The following is a 23,208-nucleotide window of genomic DNA, read 5'->3' as shown; positions in this document are numbered from 1 at the left end:
CACATTTGAAAAATAAACTATCCGCTCTACCTTTAAAAGGTGGGATGGCCTTCACTTTCATCTGGAGCCTTTGACAGCCACATCTCATCCAGTGCTCTCACCATCTGTGTTTTTCTGCTTTCCATAGCACTGGTTACGGTGAGTGTTTGCTTAATGAACCTGAAGCCAGACGCTACCCTCTGCCTCCCCAACTGCCGGGCCTCCTTTACAACGTGAATAAACAATGTGAATTGATTTTTGGACCAGGTTCTCAGGTGTGCCCGTATATGGTAAGTGTGTGGGGCCATCTCTGCCCTCATCCCTTGATTCTGGACAGTTTTCTAGCACTTTTACATTTTACTTACTTATTTTGAGAGAGGCAGAGACAGTCCGAGTGGGGGAGGTGCAGAGAGAAGGGGACAGAGAGAATCCCACGCAGGCCCTGTGCCACCAGTGCAGAGCCCAGTGCGGGGCTCGAACTCGCGAAACCACCAGATCATGACCTGAGCCAGAACCACGAGTCGGATGCCTGATCGACGGAGCCACCCAGGCACCCTGATTCTGGCATTTTTAATTCACAGTTTCCCACTGGCTTCTCAGTCTAACATCAGCCACTCATGGTAAACTTGAGAAGGGTCCACTGGCTGTTCAGGACAACAGTAATAGTGATGTTGGTGATCAAGTAGGAATAGTGCTTGCCGCTGGGTGGTACTTCACCTACACATTCTCATTACCCTGTCGTGGCAGCCCAAAAGAGAGATCCCCATTATCATTTTCATTTTTCACGTGGGACAGTGAGCTCAGAGAGGACGGGGTCACAGAGCTGGTGATGGCACAGCTCAGCCCTTTTCTCTCCTTACCTCTTTTCGTCTCCCCTGACTTGTCGGGGTGACCTTTACCACACAGAATCTTCTAGATTCGGTGAAGGCGGTTCATGAGGCAAACCTGTTCCCCGGTTCCTGCTTGTCAGGGCTGTGTCCCGTGACCGTGTGGGGCTTGAGATCATTTCTGGCGGTAGCTCAAGTGGTGGGTGTGGGATATTTTAATCTCTGCGCTGTGGGCACTTGGACCAATGCTTTCCATCGGTTATCAGGGTGCAAGTGTGCTTCCATAAGGTACCCCCTTTCCTTCCTGTGGGAGTCTGTTTGGCTGTTTTGGAGGGACAGACTTCCAAGATAGCATGGTGAATTGGGAAACATAGGGATTCCAGGGAGATAGTAAAAATTTTTAGTAAAATTTGTCCATGATTATATTCCTTTCTGCATTACTCATGATGGCAAAGATTCCCCCTTTACACCGTCTGAAGTCCTACCAGACATCGAAATGTGTCTCACGGGCTGCCCTCTGAGCCTTTGGAATATTTTATCATTCATCATAGCAAGGAAAAAAAAAAAAAATCCCTTTCCAACCCACGCTCTCTCGCTGGCCAAACGTTAGTTGAAAGCAGTCCTTGCCTGGTCCCATAACGTCTAATCGCTGAATTTTTGTTTAACGGAATTGAGCAGATGCAGTGTAGACGGCTCTGGTGCCATAATGTGGACGGAGCGCACAAAGGCTGCCGGACTCAGCACACGCCCTGGGCAGACGGGACAGAGTGTGAGCCTGGAAAGGCAAGTAGCACCGCAATCCGTTCTTTTGTCTCGGGGTGGCAGAAACGGGCAAAACTGTAGCTGTCAGCTTGGTCGCCGTCGTTTAGAATAGAAGTTGATGCAGTGTGTTTTAGCATGCGTAACACCTTTTGGGGCCAGGAGGTTCAACTTTACATTTGAAAATTGTGAAGACTTACATTACAGTGCAATAATGCTGCAAGACACAGAGCCATCATTATTGCCTCAATTTGAAAACCCCCCTTCTCTCATTTTAGCCTCCCTCAAATCCCAATGTGCTTTTCAGTGTATGGGTACATTTAATGCGAGACGGTGTTCCTTTTTCTTTTCTCTCTTTTGCAGGAGGTGGCGGGTGGGGGGGGTGGGCAATGGAAGGCTGTTTTTAAATTGATGGAGGGTCTTAAAATCAAAGAAACGCAGATATACCGTGAACTTATTTTGTTCACTAGTGGGATACCAGGATTGTCCCAGCCTGTGTTGGTCCCTTAAAGGAGCTGTGAGGTCGCTTGGGATATATCCAAATGCAGATTCTGAATTTGCACTTATTCCCACTTATCTGTTAATGACCAAACAAAATCTGCTACTCGTACAGCCCGGAAATAACGATGCATCCACACCCCTAGGAATATGATCAATGCCACCTTCTGCACTTGCTTTCCACTGCAAGAATAAAAAGTTAGTATATCAGTGATACCATCATCATCATCATCACAAAAAAATTGGCTACAAGAAGTTTTAGATCTAAACCTGATTTTATCCCTTTGGAAATGGTGTCCTTTCACTCACCAATGATGCAATCCTGGGACTATTTTCTGAGTCTCTTGTCATCCTTACATAGATTTTTCCTGTCTTCTCTCTTCTTCCCACTGTCCACTTTCCTCACTTTTAATATTCTGTTCTTGGCTCATTTCATTTGCGTCTAGTTTCCCTTGTGGAATTAGTAGCCCTCAGGATGTGTCCATAGAAGAGGTCCTCAGAAATGACAGACTTGAACTCTCCCTTCCCTGATCTTCTAGATAGGGAATTTAAAAAAGAAGTGACTTGCCCCACGGTCACTCAGCTCATCAGGGCAATGTCCCCATACACCCAAGCCCCTCCCCACCCTCTTTTCCTCCTCTGCTTTGTCTGAAGCATCTACTATGGTGGCCATACCTCAGGCCCACTGAGCTCCTTTGGTCCCAGTGGTCAAGCAGGAAGACCGGTGGCTTCTTTACTCGTGTGTCAGGGTGGTTGTAAAGTTACACGAGCTGGCGAGTATGAAAGTTATTTGAAAAATTACAAAGTTCAGTACAAAAAATTAAAAATTACAATGAAGCTGATTTTATACCTGACTTACTTGGTGACTCTGTCAGCTCATGTTGTCGCTTCTTGATGGCTAAGGACCTCAGCCCTTGAGAATACAGCTTTCCCCAATAACAACCTAACCAAAACTATATATGGACATGGGCACAGTAGCTTTTGCACCTTTCGTTAACTTCAAAAGACATGGCTCTCCTTGGCCAGAGAGAATTCTTCACTTTTTGCAGGACGTTTATCTCAACGTGTTGATGGCTGGAAGATCACAGGTTTGAGTGAGAATATGGTTCTCAGGTTTCCATTGATCCAGAGAGACCATTGATGCAAGTGGTTCCTAGATTGGACCTAGCTGACGCCTTGGTTGGTTGGCTTGCGTTAGAGCCAGCTAACTATGTTGCTTAAACTGATGCTGTTTGATCCCAGAAAAATCACGGGTGCTATCCAGTGGTGGTCCTTAGTCAATCTGACGTACCCACCTGCTATGTCCATTTCTCATGCACGTTATCGCTGGAAAAACCGTAACAAAGAATTTTCAGTAATAGGATGACGTGGATTGTATTTAGTGATAGTGCCGCGAATGGGCTACCAACGTCAACGTAGCATCGTGGCGTCCCAGTCGACCCTGAAACACAAAAGAAGTTGGGAGGACATTTGTCGTATCTTTTTCTGATCTTCTGTTTTCGTAACAGAAGCAGAAGATAAGGGGTTGCAGGGTAATCTTATACCTGAGGGATGGGGAAACTTGGTAGATCTTTCAGAAGTCTTTTTCTATGTATGCTTATGTTTAGCAAGAGCAAAAGACTTCAAGGCATTCCAGAGGGCAGGCTCAGAACACTCTCAGAGAAGCAACTATGCGGAGAACACGATAGGTAGCTGTTCTGTTTTAGAAAAAGTATCCAAGTCTAGCAGCTTTTATTAAAGATGCGGGCACGTGTGTGTTTGTTTCCCTGAAGAGCCTGTATGCATTTTGCATACACCGAAGATGGTGGATTTGTTGGCATAGAAATCCTTGGTGTTCTTCTTTCCTCCATTTTGTTTTGTTTTCTTAGAATTAGCAGTAAAACCATATGCCTTTTCTCCAGCCGATTCCGACTCCCTTTGCGGTGGGGTTAATTTCTTGTTTCTTTCTCTTCTTTCTGCCCTGCTCCCTCAGCAGTGATCTGTCTTGAGCTGCTGACACAATGTTATTTTGATGAATGACTCTAATTGTCTTTATTTTCTCCATTCTCTTGTTAAGTCCATTAACATTTCATGTTAACCCTTTTTGTGAGTCTGAGGTATGAAACTCTGGTTTTAAGTCTCCTTAGGACAAAATTGACCTACCTCTTCCAACCTCTCAAAAAAGATGCATTTATATAAACTGTCGTTTAAATGGTCCTGGATACCTTTAAAAAAGGCTGACTATATTTTGGCCTGGATTCCACCAGCCGCTTAGCACTTTGTTATGAAGTAATGGCTCTTCCACTATGTAATTATTTGTCGAATTTGCCTGGTGAAATAGAGTCTCTTGGGACATATCTGCCAAACAGCTCTGATTTCCAGGCACTTCTCCTATTCCTGTTGTTGTTGTTGTTGTTGTTTTCAATAAGCTTTGTACCCAATGTGGGATTTGAACTCAAGACCCCTGAGATCAAGAGTCACATGCTCTTTGGATTGAGCCAACCAGGTGCCCCACTTCTCCTGTTATTCTAAGGTTCTTCTTCTCCTTCCCTTCCTGCGCATCTGTGATCACATCAGTAAGGAATATTTGATTTGCAGATCAGTTTTTAATTGTAAGTATAGGAATTTCTCATTATTTTGTAGAATTTGTAAAACCTGTTTTTAGCAGCTGGCCTTGAGGGCTGGATTTGAGAGTCATCAGCTATGACCCCATTTGTATATTAATTAAGATTTTGTTTAGGTCACATCCAATTATAGTAATGTAAGCAAATTGGCCCTTTTTTCTGACACATACATAAAAATTAGTCCCGAACTAGACAGGTTATAGAACTGTTGTGGCAGCTCCACAAATCATCAGGCAGAGACGTAGGTTCCTAACGTCTTCCTGTTCTGCTCTCATATGCAAATGAATTTCCTCCTCAAGATCACAGAATGGCTGCAGCGACTCCAGCCATCAAGTGGGAGTTCCAGGCAGAATGAAGCCAAGGGGCAGGGGACAAAGGGGCAGAAAGACCTTCCCAGGAATGTCACCCAATGAAGTCTGCTGACTTCTCTGATCTGTGCAAGAATCTGCAGAAATACAGATTCTTTTACCAAGGATATAGGAGAGAATGGATATTGGGTAGGCAGCTTGGGGTCTCGGCCTCACTTAACTATGTCATTAATCTTGCCTTTTTACAATTTTTTTTCTCTATTTAATGTCAAAAATTATTTCCATTTGCTCGCCATCGGGAAGGCAGCATATGTGTCACAGTTAAGAGTTGTATAAATGTTTGTCATTATCTTACTAACTTTATTTAGTCAGGTCCCCTGACTTACACAGCTGGGTACTGGGTGCTTTAGATACACTGTCTCTAGTGTTATACTCACGACAACTTTGCAGGTTGGTGTCCGTTTTCAGCTGTGGAAACAGAGTCAGGGACTCACCTAGGGTCGCAGAGTGAGTTTGTGGTAGAGCCCCGCTCACCACGAGACCATTGGCCTTCCAAGCTTTGTCTTTCTAAGACCTGCACCGTCTGGCATGGCAGCCAGTAGCCGCACATGGCTAATGAGCCCTTCACGTGTCAGTCCTAACCTGAGATGTGCTTAAGAGAAAACATGCAGCAGGTGTTGAAGACCGAGTATGAGAAAAAGAGTGCAAAAAACCTAATTGTGCCTTGATCGCACACAGAAGTAATACTATTCAGATGCTTTGAGCTAAGTAAAAACATATTAAAATTCAGTTTTCTTTTTACTTGCTTTAAGGTGGCTTCTAGATACTAAAAACCTTTCCTTAAGTGTGTGGCTTCTGGTACATTCTCATTGGATGGTGGTGCTCTAGACCAAGCTACTACCTCTCTCCTTTATTTGTATGTGTGTACGTTCCAATAAACGTTCAAGAGCCTCGTGGAGACAAATCCAAAATGATTTCGGGCAGTGCCGTTGTCCCTCTTCCTCCGCCCGCCTTTCTCGGGTCCAGAGTCGCCCAGAGTTCTCTGCACAACATTTTAAGCCTCTGCCACACAGCCCAGGGAAAGGGAGCCATCCTCAGATGCTCGAAGAGAATAATTACGAGGGAGAAGGCGCTGCAAAGTAGAGAAAGCCTAAGTGCACCCTTTGAGTCATTGTTGGCTGAGCCTTCTGTGTGGCCGCCCCGTTCAGTCTGGGACCTTCCCCTGCATCTTATTTGTCGTCCATTTTCCCAGCACGCTCCCCCCTCCCAACCCCCCGGCCCCGGCCTCGGTGGGCCTCTGCCTCTGCCCTCCCTGCAGATAAATCACGGCAGCCAGCCACCACCAGCTCCACTTCAGAGATCTGAGCAAGCTGCGGGGCATCACCCTCCTGCCGCCACTGCAGCCAGCGCTTTGTCCGCTGCTCCGTGACCTCGCTTTGTGTCAGGGCCTCACACCCCAACAATGGCAGAGGGTTGAAATGGGCTTCTCGAATCCCTTGTCCTGCTGAGGAGTTTTATTCTGTTTGGTTTTGTTTTAAGCATCATGGCCTTCTTCCTGCTGCAGGCTGGAGAAGCTGAAACCATTAGTAACAAAAAAAAGCAATAAAGTTTAGGGCTCTCTGGAATATGTCCATTTTGCTCTAGTCTCATCCTGTGTGCTTTGGTGGAGGGAGTTTATAGGAATCCTCTAACGTGCCTTTTTTTTTTTCTCTGCCACTTAATTAAAATTGGCTTTTCAAATCTGCGGGGAGCAATAAAACATATTTTACCAGGCTCACAGCACCTTTGAGCCTTCTTAATGGACATTTGCTCTGCAAACCCAGTAACTCACTTTGGCCCCGTCTGCAGCCAGTCTGCCCGCTTCCTCTCCTCACTTTTCCAAATAGACTAATTGAGCGCTTTGAGCCTGGCCACTGGAGTTACCCTGAGAGCCTGGAACCAACCACTCATTGGTTAGTTTTATTCAAGCAAGTGGTAAATGAAGACATGGCCTAAAATCAATAAGGACGAGATTAAAATCCCGACGGTTTTCATTATTCACGTAGATGATGAAATGGCAGCGTTTCAAACTAGCATGTGGCGGGAGAGGTGGGGTGGGGGGGGGTGAAGTATGCCATATAATCAAAAGGACAGTGGGTCCTATCACGTCTCCAGCACCGAGCTCTCCCTCACTGTTCCCCTTATTAAACACAGCACTGCAAGTTTGGATTTTGTGTTCCCAAAGAAATGGAGGTCCCTGTGACTGATGGATCCTGGGGAAGTTGGAGTCACTTTGGAACCTGCTCAAGAACGTGTGGAGGGGGCATCAAAACTGCCATTCGTGAGTGCAACAGACCAGAGTAAGTCCTAGAACTCCTTGCTGTCATTATTGGGATGGCCCAATGGGAGTCCTCTGGAAGGGAATCGTTCGGCTGGAAGCAGATGGAAAACTCTTTCCCTGGTAGAGAGTAAGTGCCTTTCTAGGGCTGCTTAGACTGGTGGTATCCAATCAGTTTATTCCCGGGCATTGTCCTCTGAAGCATTAGTTTCTCCCACCATCCTCCATTAAGACTTCGGTCTACCCCAGTAGATGCTTTTTGTGTTGGTTGGTCTGTTTCACAGTTTGACAGTCAGGCATATCTCCCTGCCTCCAGAGCTTGGTATAGCTGGCCAATGAAGGGAAACAGTTTTTCCTGAGGAAATGAAGAAACTGGACATTTCCATCCAGATTGTAGGTAACTTGTATCCTTTCCTGTTAGCTACTGAGATGTTGGACAGGGCACACGGAGCCCCATGGTGATAGCACACTCTAAGGGACTGAGAACCTCAAGTCAGGAATTACTTTTAGAATCAAGTTAGTTGTTTTACGAGGAAGACACCGAAGGCCCATCCTACAACTAGACAGTATACAGCCTGGGAGTATCCTGCCTTTCAGGATAATTCTCCTTATGTGACCAGCCTAGCCTTGTAGCACATGTTCAAATGAAGTTGATTTTTTTCCCCCCCGCATCTAGCCCAGGAGGTGTGCGTATTTATAAGTAGATTTTAAAAAATCAGATTTTGATGATAAGGAATGACATCAAATTTTGTGTGACTCCAAGATGTATCAAATCTGAAGGACTAGAAGCTAATACATCACGTTATTGCCATCAAACCTGTATAGGCTAGGGGGCCGAGAAGTCTTCGTAGACTAGTAATAGTTTTTAGGTGTATACACCTATAACCATATTTAAGAACCAGCTGTCTTGGGATTAAGTAAAGTGATTTCATCCGGTAGCATTCATTTCTTTTTCACAGACTGTGTTGGGGTAGCCAACTGAATTGTAGACAGAAGCACACAGGTACAACAGTGACGTGGGTGCCATATATTAGGGTAGTGTAGCACGGTGTATATTGATGTATGTATATACTGGTATGGTATGATAGAGTTGTATAAGAAGGTGGTAGAAACCACGGACAGGTGCTCCTCAGACTTAGCTGGTTGTTCACAGGTAGGAAAGTGGCCTCGTGTTGGCAAAGCATCCAGTTTTTTCATAAGAAAAATCTGAATCGGGGAGCCTGGGTGGCTCAGTCGGTTGAGCATCCAGCTTCGGCTCAGGTCATGATCTCGCAGTCTGTGAGCTCTTGCCCTGCGTCGGGCTCTGTGCTGACGGCTCAGAGCCTGGAGCCTGCTTCCGATTCTGTGTCTCCCTCTGTCCCTCTGTGCCCCTTCCCTGCTCATGCTCTGTCTCTCTCTCTCCCCCTCAAAATAAATAAACATTAAAAAAATTTTTTAAAAAAAGGAAAATCTGAATTGTGTTCACCAGTAAAGAACGTACCTTTAGGCCACTGTTGCCAGCCGTGGCCTAATAAATACTCATTCGTGCAAATCACAAATGACAATCCATTTGTTTCCCTTTATTTCTGTCCACAGTCCAACCTTTATTTCATGTCCATGTGATATTAGCCTCTGTAAAGACAACTAAAGAGCTCTAAGACACAGACTGTAGTCTGTAGCTATGGGTATAAAGAGTAAACAGTAGATGATCAATAGAGTTTATAGTTTCTGTTAGTTATTTAAGTAATAGCTTAAACCTAGTACATGCTTTCAAAAAATTCAGACACAGAACGATATGAAATAAAAAAAATCTGTCATCATCATTCCTCCCTCCCACCTACTCCCCGCAAGAAATCACCGGGGAAAAATGATTTGACGTGCATCACTTCGGACTTTTAAAAAAGATTTGTCATGTAATATGTATTATATGAAATAAGTATCCCGTAGATATAAAATAAGGATCATATTATATATAGTGTTCCACTACTTGCTTCTTTCAAGTCAATTACCAATCTTAGCTGTTGGTATTATTGAAGCTTTAGAATAAAGCATTTGAAGCTAATAGCAAATAGGACACATTTTTTTTTAAAAATTAAGAACTATGCAGTAGCTACATGGAGGCACATTATTACCATCTTCGTGAGCTGTTACTGTCATGAGGATATGACTGTAGCCAACAGTAGGCATTTTTGAAATGGTGACTCAAGAATACGTCGTTGAAAAGAAGTGTTTGGTCTTTTTTTTTTTTTTTTTAAGTCTTCGAGCAGTTCTAGAGGTAATGTAGAAAGTGGAGAGAGATAAATCACTTCATAATTGGAACGAGCCAGACAAAGAAAATCACCCAGCGTAAAGATCTCAGCAGGAAAGGATCTCGAGCTTCCAAGTGAAGCAAAGATCCGTGCATTCACAAGTTAGGGGCTGATCATTAAAGACTTCAATTAGAGGTCCTTGTCCTTGCTGTTTGCTATGGGAGGTTTTAAAAGAATACAATCCCCCCAGTTGACTGTCAGCCCTGACACCATTTCATGAAAGTGCTTCCAAGTTATTTGCACTTTGGGATGTCCCTGTGAATTGAGGAAGGAGTCTGCCTCCGCAAACTTTGAGGAAGTCAGTTTGACGAGAGAAAGGGACACAGAACAGGGAAAATCAGATCCAAATCTCAGTTTGAAAGCTCGTTCAGAGAAACTCACAGAGCAGATGGTTCATTATGCAGGGATCAGTAGTAGTTGCTTCTGACTCTCAAGGCGTTTGAGGGAAGTGGTGCCCCCGGAGCTGGCAACCTGCCTCTTCCCGGGTTGAGGAGCCCTTTGAATATAATGTAGAGCCCCATTTTTAGTCCAAGGTATGTCTCTATTAAGACCCTGAGTTGCTTTTTTTTTTTTTTTCACAGTATTCAGTGATTCAAGAACGTATTTAACATCCATACTTTGCGCTGTACTTTTAGGGTTGTTTCCCTTGAAAGCGTAAAAGTTACAAAAGAGAAATAGCCTTGTCCTACACAGGGGATAACGGCATACTCGTGAACAAGCTGTAGAAACCAGATGCTTTCTGATTTTGGTCAAAAGGTATTTGGTCTCCACTAGTAGGTGGTCCTGCTGATTTTCCATCATGAGAATAGGGCCCTACTATTTTGTCTTTAAATGTTTTATTTATTTTTTAATCCCATCTTTGACCCATGCCCTGTAGATAAGAGCTTATGTTCTGATTTGTAAACACAGTCCCCGTTTACGTCTGTCGTCCAGGAGAAGTTATTCATAGCTACCCTTTACATTCTCTAAGTGTCCTGAATTGAACAATTAATTACATGATCACCCAATCATATCTATAAGAAACATGTAATACAGTAAAACCTAAAATCATAACTGCCAAAAGCATAACTTAGGGTACCTAAACAAGACCACCGTTGGAACTAGAAGTCGCATGTATGAGGCCATTGGGCCCTACACTTGTTATTTTGTGCTCTGAATTGACTCTGAGTTTCCTAGTAGCTAGAAAAAAAAAATGTATACAGTTTTTACAGTCCATCAAAAAAAAAAAAAAATTGTCCCGGTTCTTTGGGAAAGAACTGGTGCTTCCCTTCCCTCTTCTGGTGCTTCTGTTTTGCTTTTAAGTTAGGAGGTAAGTTAAATTAAAAACTAAGAAACTCATAGGTGTGAGGAAAAGATTGTGAACTAGATATTTTCCCATTTAGGCTTTCACCATAGTAACTGCTTATGAAATCTGGCATACGAGCAAGGTAATAGATGTCTATTTCATCTAAGGAAACGAATTGCTCATTTGGCTGGAAAGAGTTGCAGCAACGTTTGTTTTTTTTTTTTTTCTTCAGGCACTGAGTTGGGTGAGCGTATTTCAAAATTCAAGAATTAGTTGCTGTGGGAAAGCTATTAACTAATGAATGAATAAAGATATCCAGGCCTTTAGACTGCTCTATTCGGAAGGATCATTAATGATTGCAAGTATAGCTCTCCGGCCCAACCCGTCTAATCCCTGAATAGCCTTTCAGCGTCCACTGCGGTTGTCCATTAGACCTCTTCCCAAAACCCTCCCAGCATAGGAAACACACTACCTTCTGGGGCTGCCTGTCGAATTGTTAGAAATTCCTTCCCTGTGCTAACCCTAATCGGCCTGCTGCAATTCATTTTAAGTGTTCACAGAAGCTGAGATTTCTGTTCAAACCCATTTGCCGACCAAAATTTAGCTTTCCTGGAGGGTGAACGGACGTGTGGTGATCTTTGCGAAAATTCCTTCATAGCTTTGGCCATGCAGTATCATGAATTTTCTTTGTATACGAATAGGCGTGGTTGTGTAATATGTGCCTGAAAGAAAGATTCAGCTCAGCTGTGCTGAATATAGTTACTTTCATAGTAATTAACCTAGCAGTTTCATTAAGTCCTTTCCATCTGTATTTGACCTGAAATGTTTGAAAGGATCTTAATAGCAGGAAAATGTGGTTAATATTATTTTTTTAATTAATTAATTAATTTTTTTAACATTTTTATTTATTTCTGAGAGACAGAGAGAGACAGAGCATGATTGAGGGAGGGGCAGAGAGAGAAGGGGAGACACAGAATCCAAAGCAGGCTCCAGGCTCTGAGCTGTCAGCTGTCAGCACAGAGCCCGACGTGGGGCTCGAACCCACAAACCGTGAGCTCATGACCTGAACTGAAGTCGGAGGCTCAACCGACCGAGCCACCCAGGCGCCCCGTGGTTAATACTATTTTTTAAAGCTGCATTTCCTCTAATTTTTATTATTTGTCTACATGGAAAAAAAAATACTCCCATCCAGCGAAGTTATTAAATTACAGCATGAATTTTTTCCATGCTGAAAGGTAAGTTAGGTTGGCTACAGCCTTCCCCATTACACAGTCATTGCAAATCAGGCAGAGGTACTCTGGGATAAGAGAAAAGGCACATGTTCTGAGAGGGCAAATTTAAGTTTGTTGATAAAATATAATCTGTCTTTACATAAGAAAAGCAGAGTCACAGAATGAGTCTTGATACGGAAAGAGGCCTGTCTCAAGAGAGGAAGCCGAGGAAAGACACCAGATCATGAGCTTTGAATCCGGGAGACCTGCATTGGTCCATCGACCAGCAGTTCTCACCTGATGGACATGTCACCTTGCCAGGTTACCTCACCCTTCGGAAACAATTTCAAACAAGCCTTCAGGAGCAAGGCTGCCACTACCTGCCTCACAGCACGGCTGGACACGGTCACAGAAAGTGGCATGGTGCCTTGCACGCAAGAGTGGCTCACGGGTGGGCAGACCTTTACTGTAAAGGAACATGTTTGCCACAAAACACTCAGTAAGTGTTTCAGACTTGAGGATCAGAGTGTCTGTGACCCAGCTATTCAACCTTGCTGATACAGTGAGAGACAGACACCCGCGACATGTAAAGGGTTGAGTGTGGCTGCATGCCAACTAAAACTTATTTATGGATATTACTCTTTGAATTTCATCTAACTCTTATGTGTCTCAAAATATGTTTTATATTTTCTTAAATTTTTATTTTTATTCATTTAATCAAATTTTTTCATGTTTATTTTTGAGAGAGAGAGAGAGAGAGAGAGAGAGATTGAGCAGGGGAGGGGCAGGGACAGGAAGACCCAGAATCCAAAACAGGCTCCAGGCTCCAGGCTCCGAGCTGTCAGCACAGAGCCTGGTGTGGGGCTCAAACCCACAAACAGTGAGATCACGACCTGAGCCGAAGTCAGAACCTTAACCGACTGAGCCACCTAAGCACCCTTTTCCTTAATTTTTTAAAATAGAAAAGCCATTCTTATCTCACAGCCAGGGAAGGACAGGAAGTGGACAGGATTTGGTCCACAGGCTGTGGTTGGCAGGCTCTTCTAATAGCTAAACATTTACAGTGTGGCAGGCCTTGTTCAAGTGCTTTGAATGTATTAACCCAGCTGACCCTCGCTTACCCTGATGAACTAGATACTAGGATCATCTCCCTTTTACAGATAGGGAAACTGATCCTTCAAAAGATTAAGCAACTTGCCCAAGACTGCACCATCATTAAGAGGCAGGCCTGGGATTCAAACCCTCTATTTCCACAGTCCCCACCTATGACCCTCAGCAACACTGCCTCTCCCATGGAGGGTTTTCTGTGTGTTGTTTTTTCAAAATGTCATTTATAAAAGTAAGTCAGTGAATGCTGTTTGCCACTCGATAGTCGTCAAAAGCAAACGTCCCTTTCCTCTGAAGGGAAACTACCTGTAAGTATGTATTATTCACAGCCCAAAAAATTGCTACATGTGGGCCGTTTCTGGGGTGCATTAAGACTTGTTGTATAAGAGAGCCAAAAGAAAAGAACCAACTTTTGAAAATTTAATTTCAAAAAGAAAAATGAGCTACTGTCAGGCGATAAATAAACTATTAATCCTGCATAGTCAGTGGGCCTTTTAAGAAGATTCCGCAAAGATCATTTCAATCTGAGGAAAAATTGCAAGAGGTCTTACATGTAGCACATTTAAAATGCGTTTCACCTGAACAGGTATATGGGCCTGATCTGTTACTCATGTATCATCTGTGATATTGTGTGCATGGGACTAGGGCGTCTTGGTACTTAGAGAAGAGCTGGGAATTCAGGAAGCCAAGACTCTATCTCTAAATGGCACCAAAAAAGGAAGGAAAAAAAAAAAAGTCTTGACCATAGTTCCTGGATAATGTAGCAGAAAGAGCACAGAGAAGAACCCAGGGAATTTAGAATTCTAGTCCTATCTCTTCTCTTTTTTTATCTGTGTGATCGTGACAAAGTACTTGACTTCTCTGAACTTCCTGTTGCTCGATATAAAAATACTGCCTCTGCCTTACCCTTGGGCAAGATAGGAGTGTGTTTTAGGGAGTCAAGTGCACAGTGGAGCTAGAAAGCATATGGGCTTAATTGTGTTTCACAGAGAAACAAGGAGACACAGTTATTGTTGGGTTAGGTGCCATGTTGTATCCCTAGATACAGTTTTCTTTGTGATAAATAACTCAATATTTATCCGCCTCCTTACTAAACTTCCCAGATTCTGAGCTTTTCATGGCAGGTGTACAATATCATCTCTGTTCTACATGCAGGATGGAGCTCAGAGAGGCCAGGTAGCGCCCACAAAGGTGTCCAGTGTGTGGCTGCAAAGCCCATGCTCCTCCCTTAGTCTCCGCATGGGAGCACGTTGCGACAGTGTCATGGCGGGTGGCCCTCCCTGACGCTTGGTGCTCTGCAGGAGCAGTGAGTCCTGCCTTCACGCTGAACACCATGTCTTAGCGCAGATTTGGTACTCAAAGTGCACGGTTGGATCAGATTAGGTTGGGGGTGCTGACATATTAGCACAGTAGCTAACGTTTTCAGCATCTACTATTTGTGCTCATTTTAGACAAGGGGGCAACTGATACTCGGGGGCTGAGAACTTCAGAACTTCATCTAAAGTCATGCACCGAGGGTAGGGTCGGGACTGGAACCCAGCTCTAGCTCCAGAGCCTTACCTGTTCTGTTGGACCGGCTCTTGTTGTATAAACGGGCACGGATGTCTTTCCCATTCACCCAGGTCCCAGCTTAACAAAACAAAACAAAAACCCCTTTATATGCTCCAAATTGCCCTGAAAGATTCATTTTAAAGAAGAAAAGTGGAAAACTTTCTTTCCGTTTCAGAGATGTCCGTAGCGTAGCTGCGAAATCCGACCTGCTCCAGCCCTGGGTGGGCGAGCCCAACTTCCTACGATTCTCTGATCTTCCCGTTTCCATGATGAACTTGGCAAGCTGTGGACTGCTAGGAGAAACGTTGTATAATTTAGTCATTGGGTCACATCTGGAAAATACATGTACATTTGAATTTCATCTAATTCGGGGTTGCATGTCGAGATGAAATTTACACTCTGGTGCTGTGCAAGGCACCCTCCGTGCTCTCGTCACACAAAAGTTAATGAAACCAGTCTGCTCTTCCTGCTTCTCCTATTAAGTTAGTCACAATATGGGGATGTTCCTTTTACTCCGTCTCACTTGTGAGACAAAACAAAGAAAAACAATGGTTGTGAGGGTGGAGAGAAGGAGGGAGGGAGGGAGAGAATGAATGTAAGTAAAATAACACAGGTTTTAGGCCGGTCTCCTGTGAGACTGTCATGTTACAAAAAGTAGACAGGGAGCATTCCAATGGTTCATCTGGGCCTTTTACCTTCCACATTTTGAAAACCAAAGGACTGCATTTTCAGGAGAGAGAGGACAGATTATTGCCCAACAGATCCCAGGCTTTGTATTTCAAACTCGAAGTTACGTGCTCTAACGTTTCATCTTCAGCACTGCCTTACTCAATAACCCCTTCCCGTTTTTATAGATGGAGGGGCTGAGGCTTCTGGAGGCTAAGTGACTTGCCCAAGGTCATACACTTCATGGTAATGAAGGCAGAATGCACACGCAGATTTCAGAGCCTCAGTCCTGTCCTCTGTCATCAGCCACTTTTAGACATGCTTCCCTGGGAGACAGGAAGCCACGGATGAGAGAGCGATGTGGGGAGAAATCCCTGGCAATACAGCGCGTGTGTTCTTTCCCTTTCCCCAGGCCCAAAAATGGTGGGAAGTACTGTGTAGGACGTAGGATGAAGTTTAAGTCCTGCAACACGGAGCCATGTCTCAAGCAGAAGCGAGACTTCCGAGATGAACAGTGTGCTCAGTTTGACGGGAAGCATTTCAACATCAACGGTCTGCTTCCCACTGTGCGTTGGGTCCCTAAGTACAGTGGAAGTAAGTGCAACCGGGGGGTGGGGGGGGTGCCGTGGTTGGTCGGCAGGTCAGCCGGGGGTCCAGGTCCGAAACTCACATTGCGTCGTGTGTTTCCTCTCTAGTTTTGATGAAGGACCGTTGCAAGTTGTTCTGCAGGGTGGCAGGTAACACGGCCTACTACCAGCTGCGAGACAGAGTGATAGATGGGACGCCCTGTGGCCAAGACACCAGCGATATCTGTGTCCAAGGCCTCTGCCGGGTGAGTCCCACATCGCGTTTCCTTCACCGTGTTGTCTTGCTGCTAAGCCGTGATTTGTGGCTTCCTCGAGAGACCAGCGGCGAATATCTGTGCGCTGTCTCCAGGGAAGTGGTTTTCCGAGCGTGTTTCCCAGGGCAGCATCAGCAGTGGCATCGCTTGATTCTGATGCCGAAGTTCGAGAACCGGCGTCCTGCATTTTTCCGGCACTCTCAACCTCTGTGAGGATCTGCGCGAAACCTCCCCGCGAAAATTTATTACAATAATTTGTACACACACACCTTCCTTTACTGTAACCTCAGGGCTAACCCTTAACCATTTGGTTAAGGTTAAACCAAATGCTTCCCACACAGCGAGTTTTCTAGACTGAATAGCTCTGTTCCAGAAAGACGTTGTAAGGAATCAGGCTTCAGCCAGGCCTCCATCAGATTTCTCATTCTGATTTCAAACACCATAGCTTCTACCTGAGACCTACCTGTTCGTTACTCTTGAATGGGACATGGAGAAACTTCTGGAAGATCGTGAAGCATGAGTGCAGTGATTCCTAGAGGGCTTGATACCATTTCACTGTTCTTACCTATCAGAAAACATTCTTAGCGTTGCCAGGCTTTGAGATAATTTATTTGTTCCTTGCGTGTGGTCCAGGAAAATGGGGATTCTAGTCAGTCGGATCTGATGCAATGAGCCCCTGAGAGCTTCACCCATTTCCCAACTCAGAACTGCACAGTCCATGTTTCCTTGTCAGTCCGTTCGTAGTAAAACACTGAGCTTCTCCTCAGAGGCATTTTTTTTTTAATGTTTAGTTTTGAAAGAGAGAGAGACCTGAACAGAGGAGGGGCAGAGAGAGAGGGAGACACAGAATCTGAAGCAGGCTCCAGGGTCTGAGCTGTCAGCACAGAGCCTCACGTGGGGCTCGAACTCCCGAACCATGAGATCATGACCGGAGCCGAAGTCACTTGCTTTAACTGACTGAGCCACCCAGGCGCCCTGAGATAGCAGATCTTTAATTGGATACAGTCACCCCCGCCAGCATTCCTATGTCTTCATTCTTGAGCGGTTTTTCTTATTTATTCCACTTATTTGTAGACAGACTTCTCAAACTTTATTTATTTATTTTTTATTTTTTTTTTAACATTTATTTATTTTTGAGACAGAGAGAGACAGAGCATGAACGGGGGAGGGTCAGAGAGAGGGAGACACAGAATATGAAACAGGCTCCAGGCTCTGAGCAGTCAGCACAGAGCCCGACGCGGGGCTCGAACTCACATACCACGAGATCACGACCTGAGCCGAAGTCGGACGCTTAAGTGACTGAGCCACCCAGGCGTCCCTATTTTTTTTTTTAATATTTTATTTTTAACTAATCTCTCCACCCAGTGTGGAGCTCGTACCTGCAACCCTTAGGTCAAGGGTCACATACTCTACCGACTGAGCCAGCCAGGCGCCCCTGTACTTCTCAAAATTTAATCTGTAGATGAAGCACCTAAGTGTCCTCTAGCATGTCAGAATTCCACCCAGTGGATCTGGGTGGAGCCCAAGGTAATACATTACTAATAGCCTCAGAGATGCCCATGGCTGCCGGTCCAAGGACCACATTTTCCACACCAGGGCTAAAGACAATTTGAGTTCTCAGCCGTTGCAACTTTAAAGGGACGTTCTTGTCATTTTTGGAATGCGTCATTCAAACAAACATGCTACCTGCCGTTTCATAATGTTTTAGGATTTGTATAACTTTATAATACTTACCATTCATTTCAAACATTTCTTCTTAAAAGCAAGCTGGATGTGACCACGTTTTAAACTCAAAAGCCCGGAGAGATAAATGTGGAGTTTGTGGTGGTGATAATTCTTCGTGCAAAACAGTGGCAGGAACATTTAACACAGTGCATTATGGTAAGAACCTGTCCCTAAGAACCGTGAGAGGGAAAATAGTCAAAATTGAAAAATTGTTAACCGCATGTAGTATGTAAAAGTATTCATGTCAGGCGTAAAGTCAGTCTCGTTAGGGTACATCAGCTGTCCGGCTAGAAGACACTCAAGAGTGAGAACTGTATTACCCCCCTGGGTGGCCCACCTTTTATTCCATACCTAGAGAAAGTGACTTGTGCTGTGGAATACTGAGTTTTGGCTAAATTCTTTTCAGGTTACAATACCGTGGTCCGAATTCCAGCCGGTGCTACCAATATCGACGTGCGGCAGCACAGTTTCTCAGGGAAATCAGAGGATGACAACTACTTGGGTAAGATGGCCTGTCCCCTGCCATGGGCGGGAATTCTGGTTCTCTGGAGCCGTTGGCAGGTGCTCCCTCCTTCCCCCTTCAGCGCACAGAGAGCTTTCCGATGTCGTGTGTTTTCATACAAGCAGTTGATCTTGAAATTCCTTATTTTGTTTCTCCCTCATGTGTATACCCTCGAAGTATGGAATGAAGAGTCGTGTAGTTACCCTAGTCAATATCAGGGCTTTATTCTGGATCGCAGTGAATAGGAAGGCCCTAAATCAGATTTTGAAAGCGCTTACCTTGTAAGTTCAGCGTAAAAATTTAAAGGTACCACTTCCCCTAATTTTTGTGGTGTCAACTCTAACCAGTTATAGACCACTGGTGTGGACTTATTCGGCATTTCGTTACGCCCTGTTATTCCAAAAGGTTCTAGAGTGGTACATTTTTCTCATGTCATGACTAGAATGGCCCGCCTTGTTCCTTTATAGATTCTTCATCCTTCTCTCATGTCCAGGCACATGACTAATTCATGTCTGTGCCTTCTGTTTAAACCACAACGCGCCAACAACCCTGTGTTCATTTCAACAGTTTGCTCAGCCCAATCCCACGTCAACTTGTCCTTCTATAAACTGCTGTGATTATGAAATTTTCCCAACCACTTTTAATTAAGAGAAGGACAAGGGGAGTGAGGTCATGACTGAAGGGATTCAGCTGGTCACCTTGTACAACCAGACTCCTCCGAGCCACGGAAGGCAGCGTGGCTTGCCCTCTGATCTAGAAGAAATCACAGCAGTCTGGCTGGGCAGTCACGTTTTAAAAGAAATGAATGTACTTGTTCTCTTACAATGTCCAGGCAGAAACTCTATTTAATCTATCTGAATTCAGCCTCTGTAGAGGCTTTCTCCACACATTTGGGCATAATGAGCTAGTCAGTGAGTACTTGTTGAATCAAATTAGAATCCCTATCTGTATTTTGGAATATCTACAAGAAATCCTTCATAAGTAGACAATGATCCTTTGGCCACGCGTGCTAATCCGGTATGATATGTATACACGACTTCATCATAGTATTTTCTGCAGTGTATATTCATTCATTCATTCATTCATTCATTCCCTTATTTAATATGTGCCAGGCACTCTTCTGGGTACAATAAGCCAAAATAAAAGAATAAGTAAGTAAAAATCACTGTCTCCTTGGAGCTTTTTAGTGAGAGAAGAGAGACAATAAGCAATAACTTAACAGATAAGCAAACTGTATACTGTTAGAAGGTGGGAAGTGCTATTGGAAAATAGAACAACAGAAGGGAAATTCGGATACTGAGGATGAGCTGGGAACAATGGAGCTGAAATGTTTGCATTGTAGCAGGAGAAAACAGGTTGATTGGGGGAAGAGCATTCCAGGCAGAGGGAACAGCCAGTGCAAAATCCTTGAAATGGGAGCATGTCTAGATTGCTCCGAGAATAGAGGGAGGCCCGTGTGGCTGTAGCTGCAGCACAGAGGAGAGTTCTAGATGAGGCTAACCATGTACCAGGACTAGATAATATAGGGCCATATAACCATTGAAAGGATTTGCTCATACTCTGGGAGACATGGGGAGCTAGTGAAGGTTGGGAGCTGAGGAATAACTTGATATAATCACATTTGTGTTTTCAGAGGAGCACTTAGGCTGGAAGAAGGGCACCGAGTAAATGCAAGAAGACTGGTTGGGAATTATTGCAGTAGTCCCAAGAGACAGACGCTAGTGGTTTGGTCCCCATTAGGAGCACTGGAGGTGACAGTACCTGGTTGAAATCTGGATACTTTTTGAAGGCAGAATCATCATGATTTGTTGGTAGATTGAATATGGTATATGAGAGAGAAAAAGAAGTCAGGGTGACGCCAGGATTTCTACCTGAGCAGCTGAGAAGACAGAGTTGCCATGGGCTGAGATGAGACAATTTGTTTGTTATTTATCCATATGACCACTAGGGTCTTAAGGTCAGAGGCTGTGTCTTTATATCTTTAGCCCTTGATGTAAAGCCTACACATATACATGCTAAGTAAATGATCGTTCAGTTGTTAGACAGTCAATGCTCATGCTTTTTTAAAAATTTTTTTCAAATGCTTATTTATTTTTGAGAGAGACAGAGACAGAGACAGAACGTGAGTGGGGGAGGGGCAGAGAGAGAAGGAGACACAGAATCTGATGCAGGCTCCAGGCTCTGAGCTGTCAGCACAGACCTGACACGGGGCTCGAACTCACAAGCTGTGAGATCATGACCTGAGCCGAAGTTGGCCGCCCGACCGACTGAGCCACCCAGGTGCCCCAACTCATGCTGTCTTTACTGGGTGTTTCCTATGTGCTTAACGGGAGGATGAGATTATCATGTAAATATACAGAACCATCCCTTCTTTTAAAGACCACGGAGTGTCACTTGGAATCATTCACTCAGTAACTGCGTCAACTTTTTCCCACCCTAGATATCCAAATGAATGGTGACTTTATAAAACAATTAACAAAGTTCTTGGGGATGCTTTTCAATTTACTTTTGGGGGGAATCCACATTTCTCATTTCAGCACCGAGCAAAATAGGTCAAGCATTTTTGTTTTTGTTTTTGTTTTTCATGCCCTGCGTTATAAATTTGAACATGTGGCTGCTATGGCCCTGGTACTTCCTAATTAAATCCTGCAGCATCGCATGCAACCTCCTTTATTTTATTTATTTTTATTTTTTTTTAACGTTTATTTTTGAGACAGAGAGAGACAGAGCATGAACGGGGGAGGGGCAGAGAGAGAGGGAGACACAGAATCGGAAGCAGGCTCCAGGCTCTGAGCCATCAGCCCAGAGCCCGACGCGGGGCTCGAACTCATGGACCGTGAGATCGTGACCTGAGCCAAAGTCGGACGCTTAACCGATTGAGCCACCCAGGCGCCCCACAACCTCATTTATTAATTCATTTCCTGAAAGCCAAAAGCCATGTTGACCTGCTTCTTTCTTCTCCTTGAAAAGGAGGATTCTTGTCTCTTCTTTCCCTTCTTGGAAAGATCTTCCAAGTAGTAGCCTTAGTTCAATTGAACTTCATGAACCAGGCCAGGCTCCTGAATTGGGGAGGCCTTCCTGATAACCTTGTATTCCTCATTGGAGGTTTCTTAATCTCCTTGTAAAGAATGAAAGCAAAATTCACGAAGATTTGTCATCTGGGACATGCAGGCTGAGGCATCCGTGGCTCTTTAGTGGAATATTGTGGTAAAGTCACCTGTTGACCAAAGAACTTTCTGGAAGCAAATGAGAAGTATGCAGGCGTAGATGGCCAGTCACAGTTCACTGAGTGGGAAAGTCAAGACCTCAGGGCCTTTGAACATTGCAGTGGCTTCTTAACAAGTGAGGAAGAACATGATGTCGTCCAATCTGAGGTGTGTACAAATTTACGCTGGGCCCGAAGGAAGGTAGAGCAAATGCTCCAAGAAGGTTTTAAAACCCACAGCTGTTTCCATCGCTGAGGTATCTTCATCCTTCTCCCTCACATTTTTTTTAAAGGCCAGTCAAGCCACGCTCTTTCCGCATGCGTTGGTGAGGGAGCCGTTTCCAGGGGAGAGGGCCTTTGTAGCAACCTAGCTCTGATGGGTGAAATGGGGGGGAAACCAACCCAGGAAATTAGCTCCCCTAATCGCATTAGTGGAAGGTTGGGCAGGAGACTATTGTTTGCAGGAAGCTATTTGTTTCACAAGGTACCGAAGCAGAAAGTCTCCCTGTCAAAGGTCATCCTTTCACACAGCCCGCTCCCTCCGGTTGGGTTGGAGCCAAGCTGCACCCAGTGCCACCATGTTTGAGTTTCTTTAGGAGAAAAAGGGGCCATTGCCATGATACGTTTTGTCTCCAGTTCACTTAGCTCTTGATTAATTATGGCAACGGGAAGACAGGAATCAATTCAGTTGGAGATAAAGCACGAAGTTCAGTTCACCTGACGACTCCTATCTCTTTCCCTCCTCACCATCTACTGGGAGAAGGAGCGCGCAGAGAAGGGGAACATGACCCGAGGTGGCACAAGCCGGAGAGGAAGGCAGGAGACTTTGGGGAGGAGCCCCAGAATGGACCTGCGGTAGACGGTTGCTCTTTGAGTACGACCAAAACTGGATTATTGCTTAATTTACAGAACAGGCCTTGTGACATCTCATTTCCCCCGTTCTGGTGAAACATCAGCTGGGTAGCCAGCAGGCGACTTCCCTTGAAAGGACTGGGTGATTTTGCTGGCAGCACGTCCTGCCATCACCGTGTAAATGACCCACATTAGGAGGCAGCCTCGGGATGTCTGAGGGACCACGGAAACAACCTCGCCTCCAATCAGTGACCCATTGCAGCTCCTGCGTCTTGCATGGCCGGTGGATGTCACGTTGCAGAAGCTGCAGGGGAGACAAGGCTGTCAGAGGTTTACACTGACAGGGAAACGGTCATTTGCCTGGAAGCACTCTGTTCTCCTTGCCATAAATGTCAGGTCCGATCCATCACTCCTTCTTTTCAACGTCACTGATTGAGCACCTACTATGGGCCAGGACCTTTCCTGGGGTTATAAAAGTGCATTGTTCCATGGTCACTTGACTGGCAAAAACAATGACTTAAATTTTTTCAAATCTGTGGCTCACCATATTTGATTTCAACTTGTATGTTAGAGAAAGCATGCATGAATTCATTCACTCATTTAACAGACGTTCATTGACCTCGTCGTTAGAAAATTTTAGTGGTTCACAGGCTCTGGAGACAGACTTCCCATGATTAGAAATCA

General features: G+C 44.7%; 1 protein-coding gene across 2 annotated transcripts in view; it reads left to right on the top strand.

Annotated features, from left to right (window-relative positions):
- The window catches only part of ADAMTS9 (ADAM metallopeptidase with thrombospondin type 1 motif 9), a 161,006-nt gene that overhangs the window by 37,491 nt on the left and 100,307 nt on the right, over positions 1-23,208 (top strand). For both annotated transcript variants that reach the window (XM_042979355.1, XM_007084435.2), the window contains exons 10-16: positions 128-269; positions 1,485-1,589; positions 7,168-7,313; positions 15,812-15,993; positions 16,095-16,231; positions 18,004-18,121; positions 18,372-18,467. In XM_042979355.1, the coding sequence (XP_042835289.1) occupies positions 128-269; positions 1,485-1,589; positions 7,168-7,313; positions 15,812-15,993; positions 16,095-16,231; positions 18,004-18,121; positions 18,372-18,467 (926 nt within the window). The remainder of the gene's footprint in view (positions 1-127; positions 270-1,484; positions 1,590-7,167; positions 7,314-15,811; positions 15,994-16,094; positions 16,232-18,003; positions 18,122-18,371; positions 18,468-23,208) is intronic.

The sequence above is a fragment of the Panthera tigris genome, chromosome A2 (assembly GCF_018350195.1).
Source record: "Panthera tigris isolate Pti1 chromosome A2, P.tigris_Pti1_mat1.1, whole genome shotgun sequence".
NCBI lineage: Eukaryota > Metazoa > Chordata > Mammalia > Carnivora > Felidae > Panthera > Panthera tigris.
This window is presented reverse-complemented; position numbering and strand designations above follow the sequence as displayed.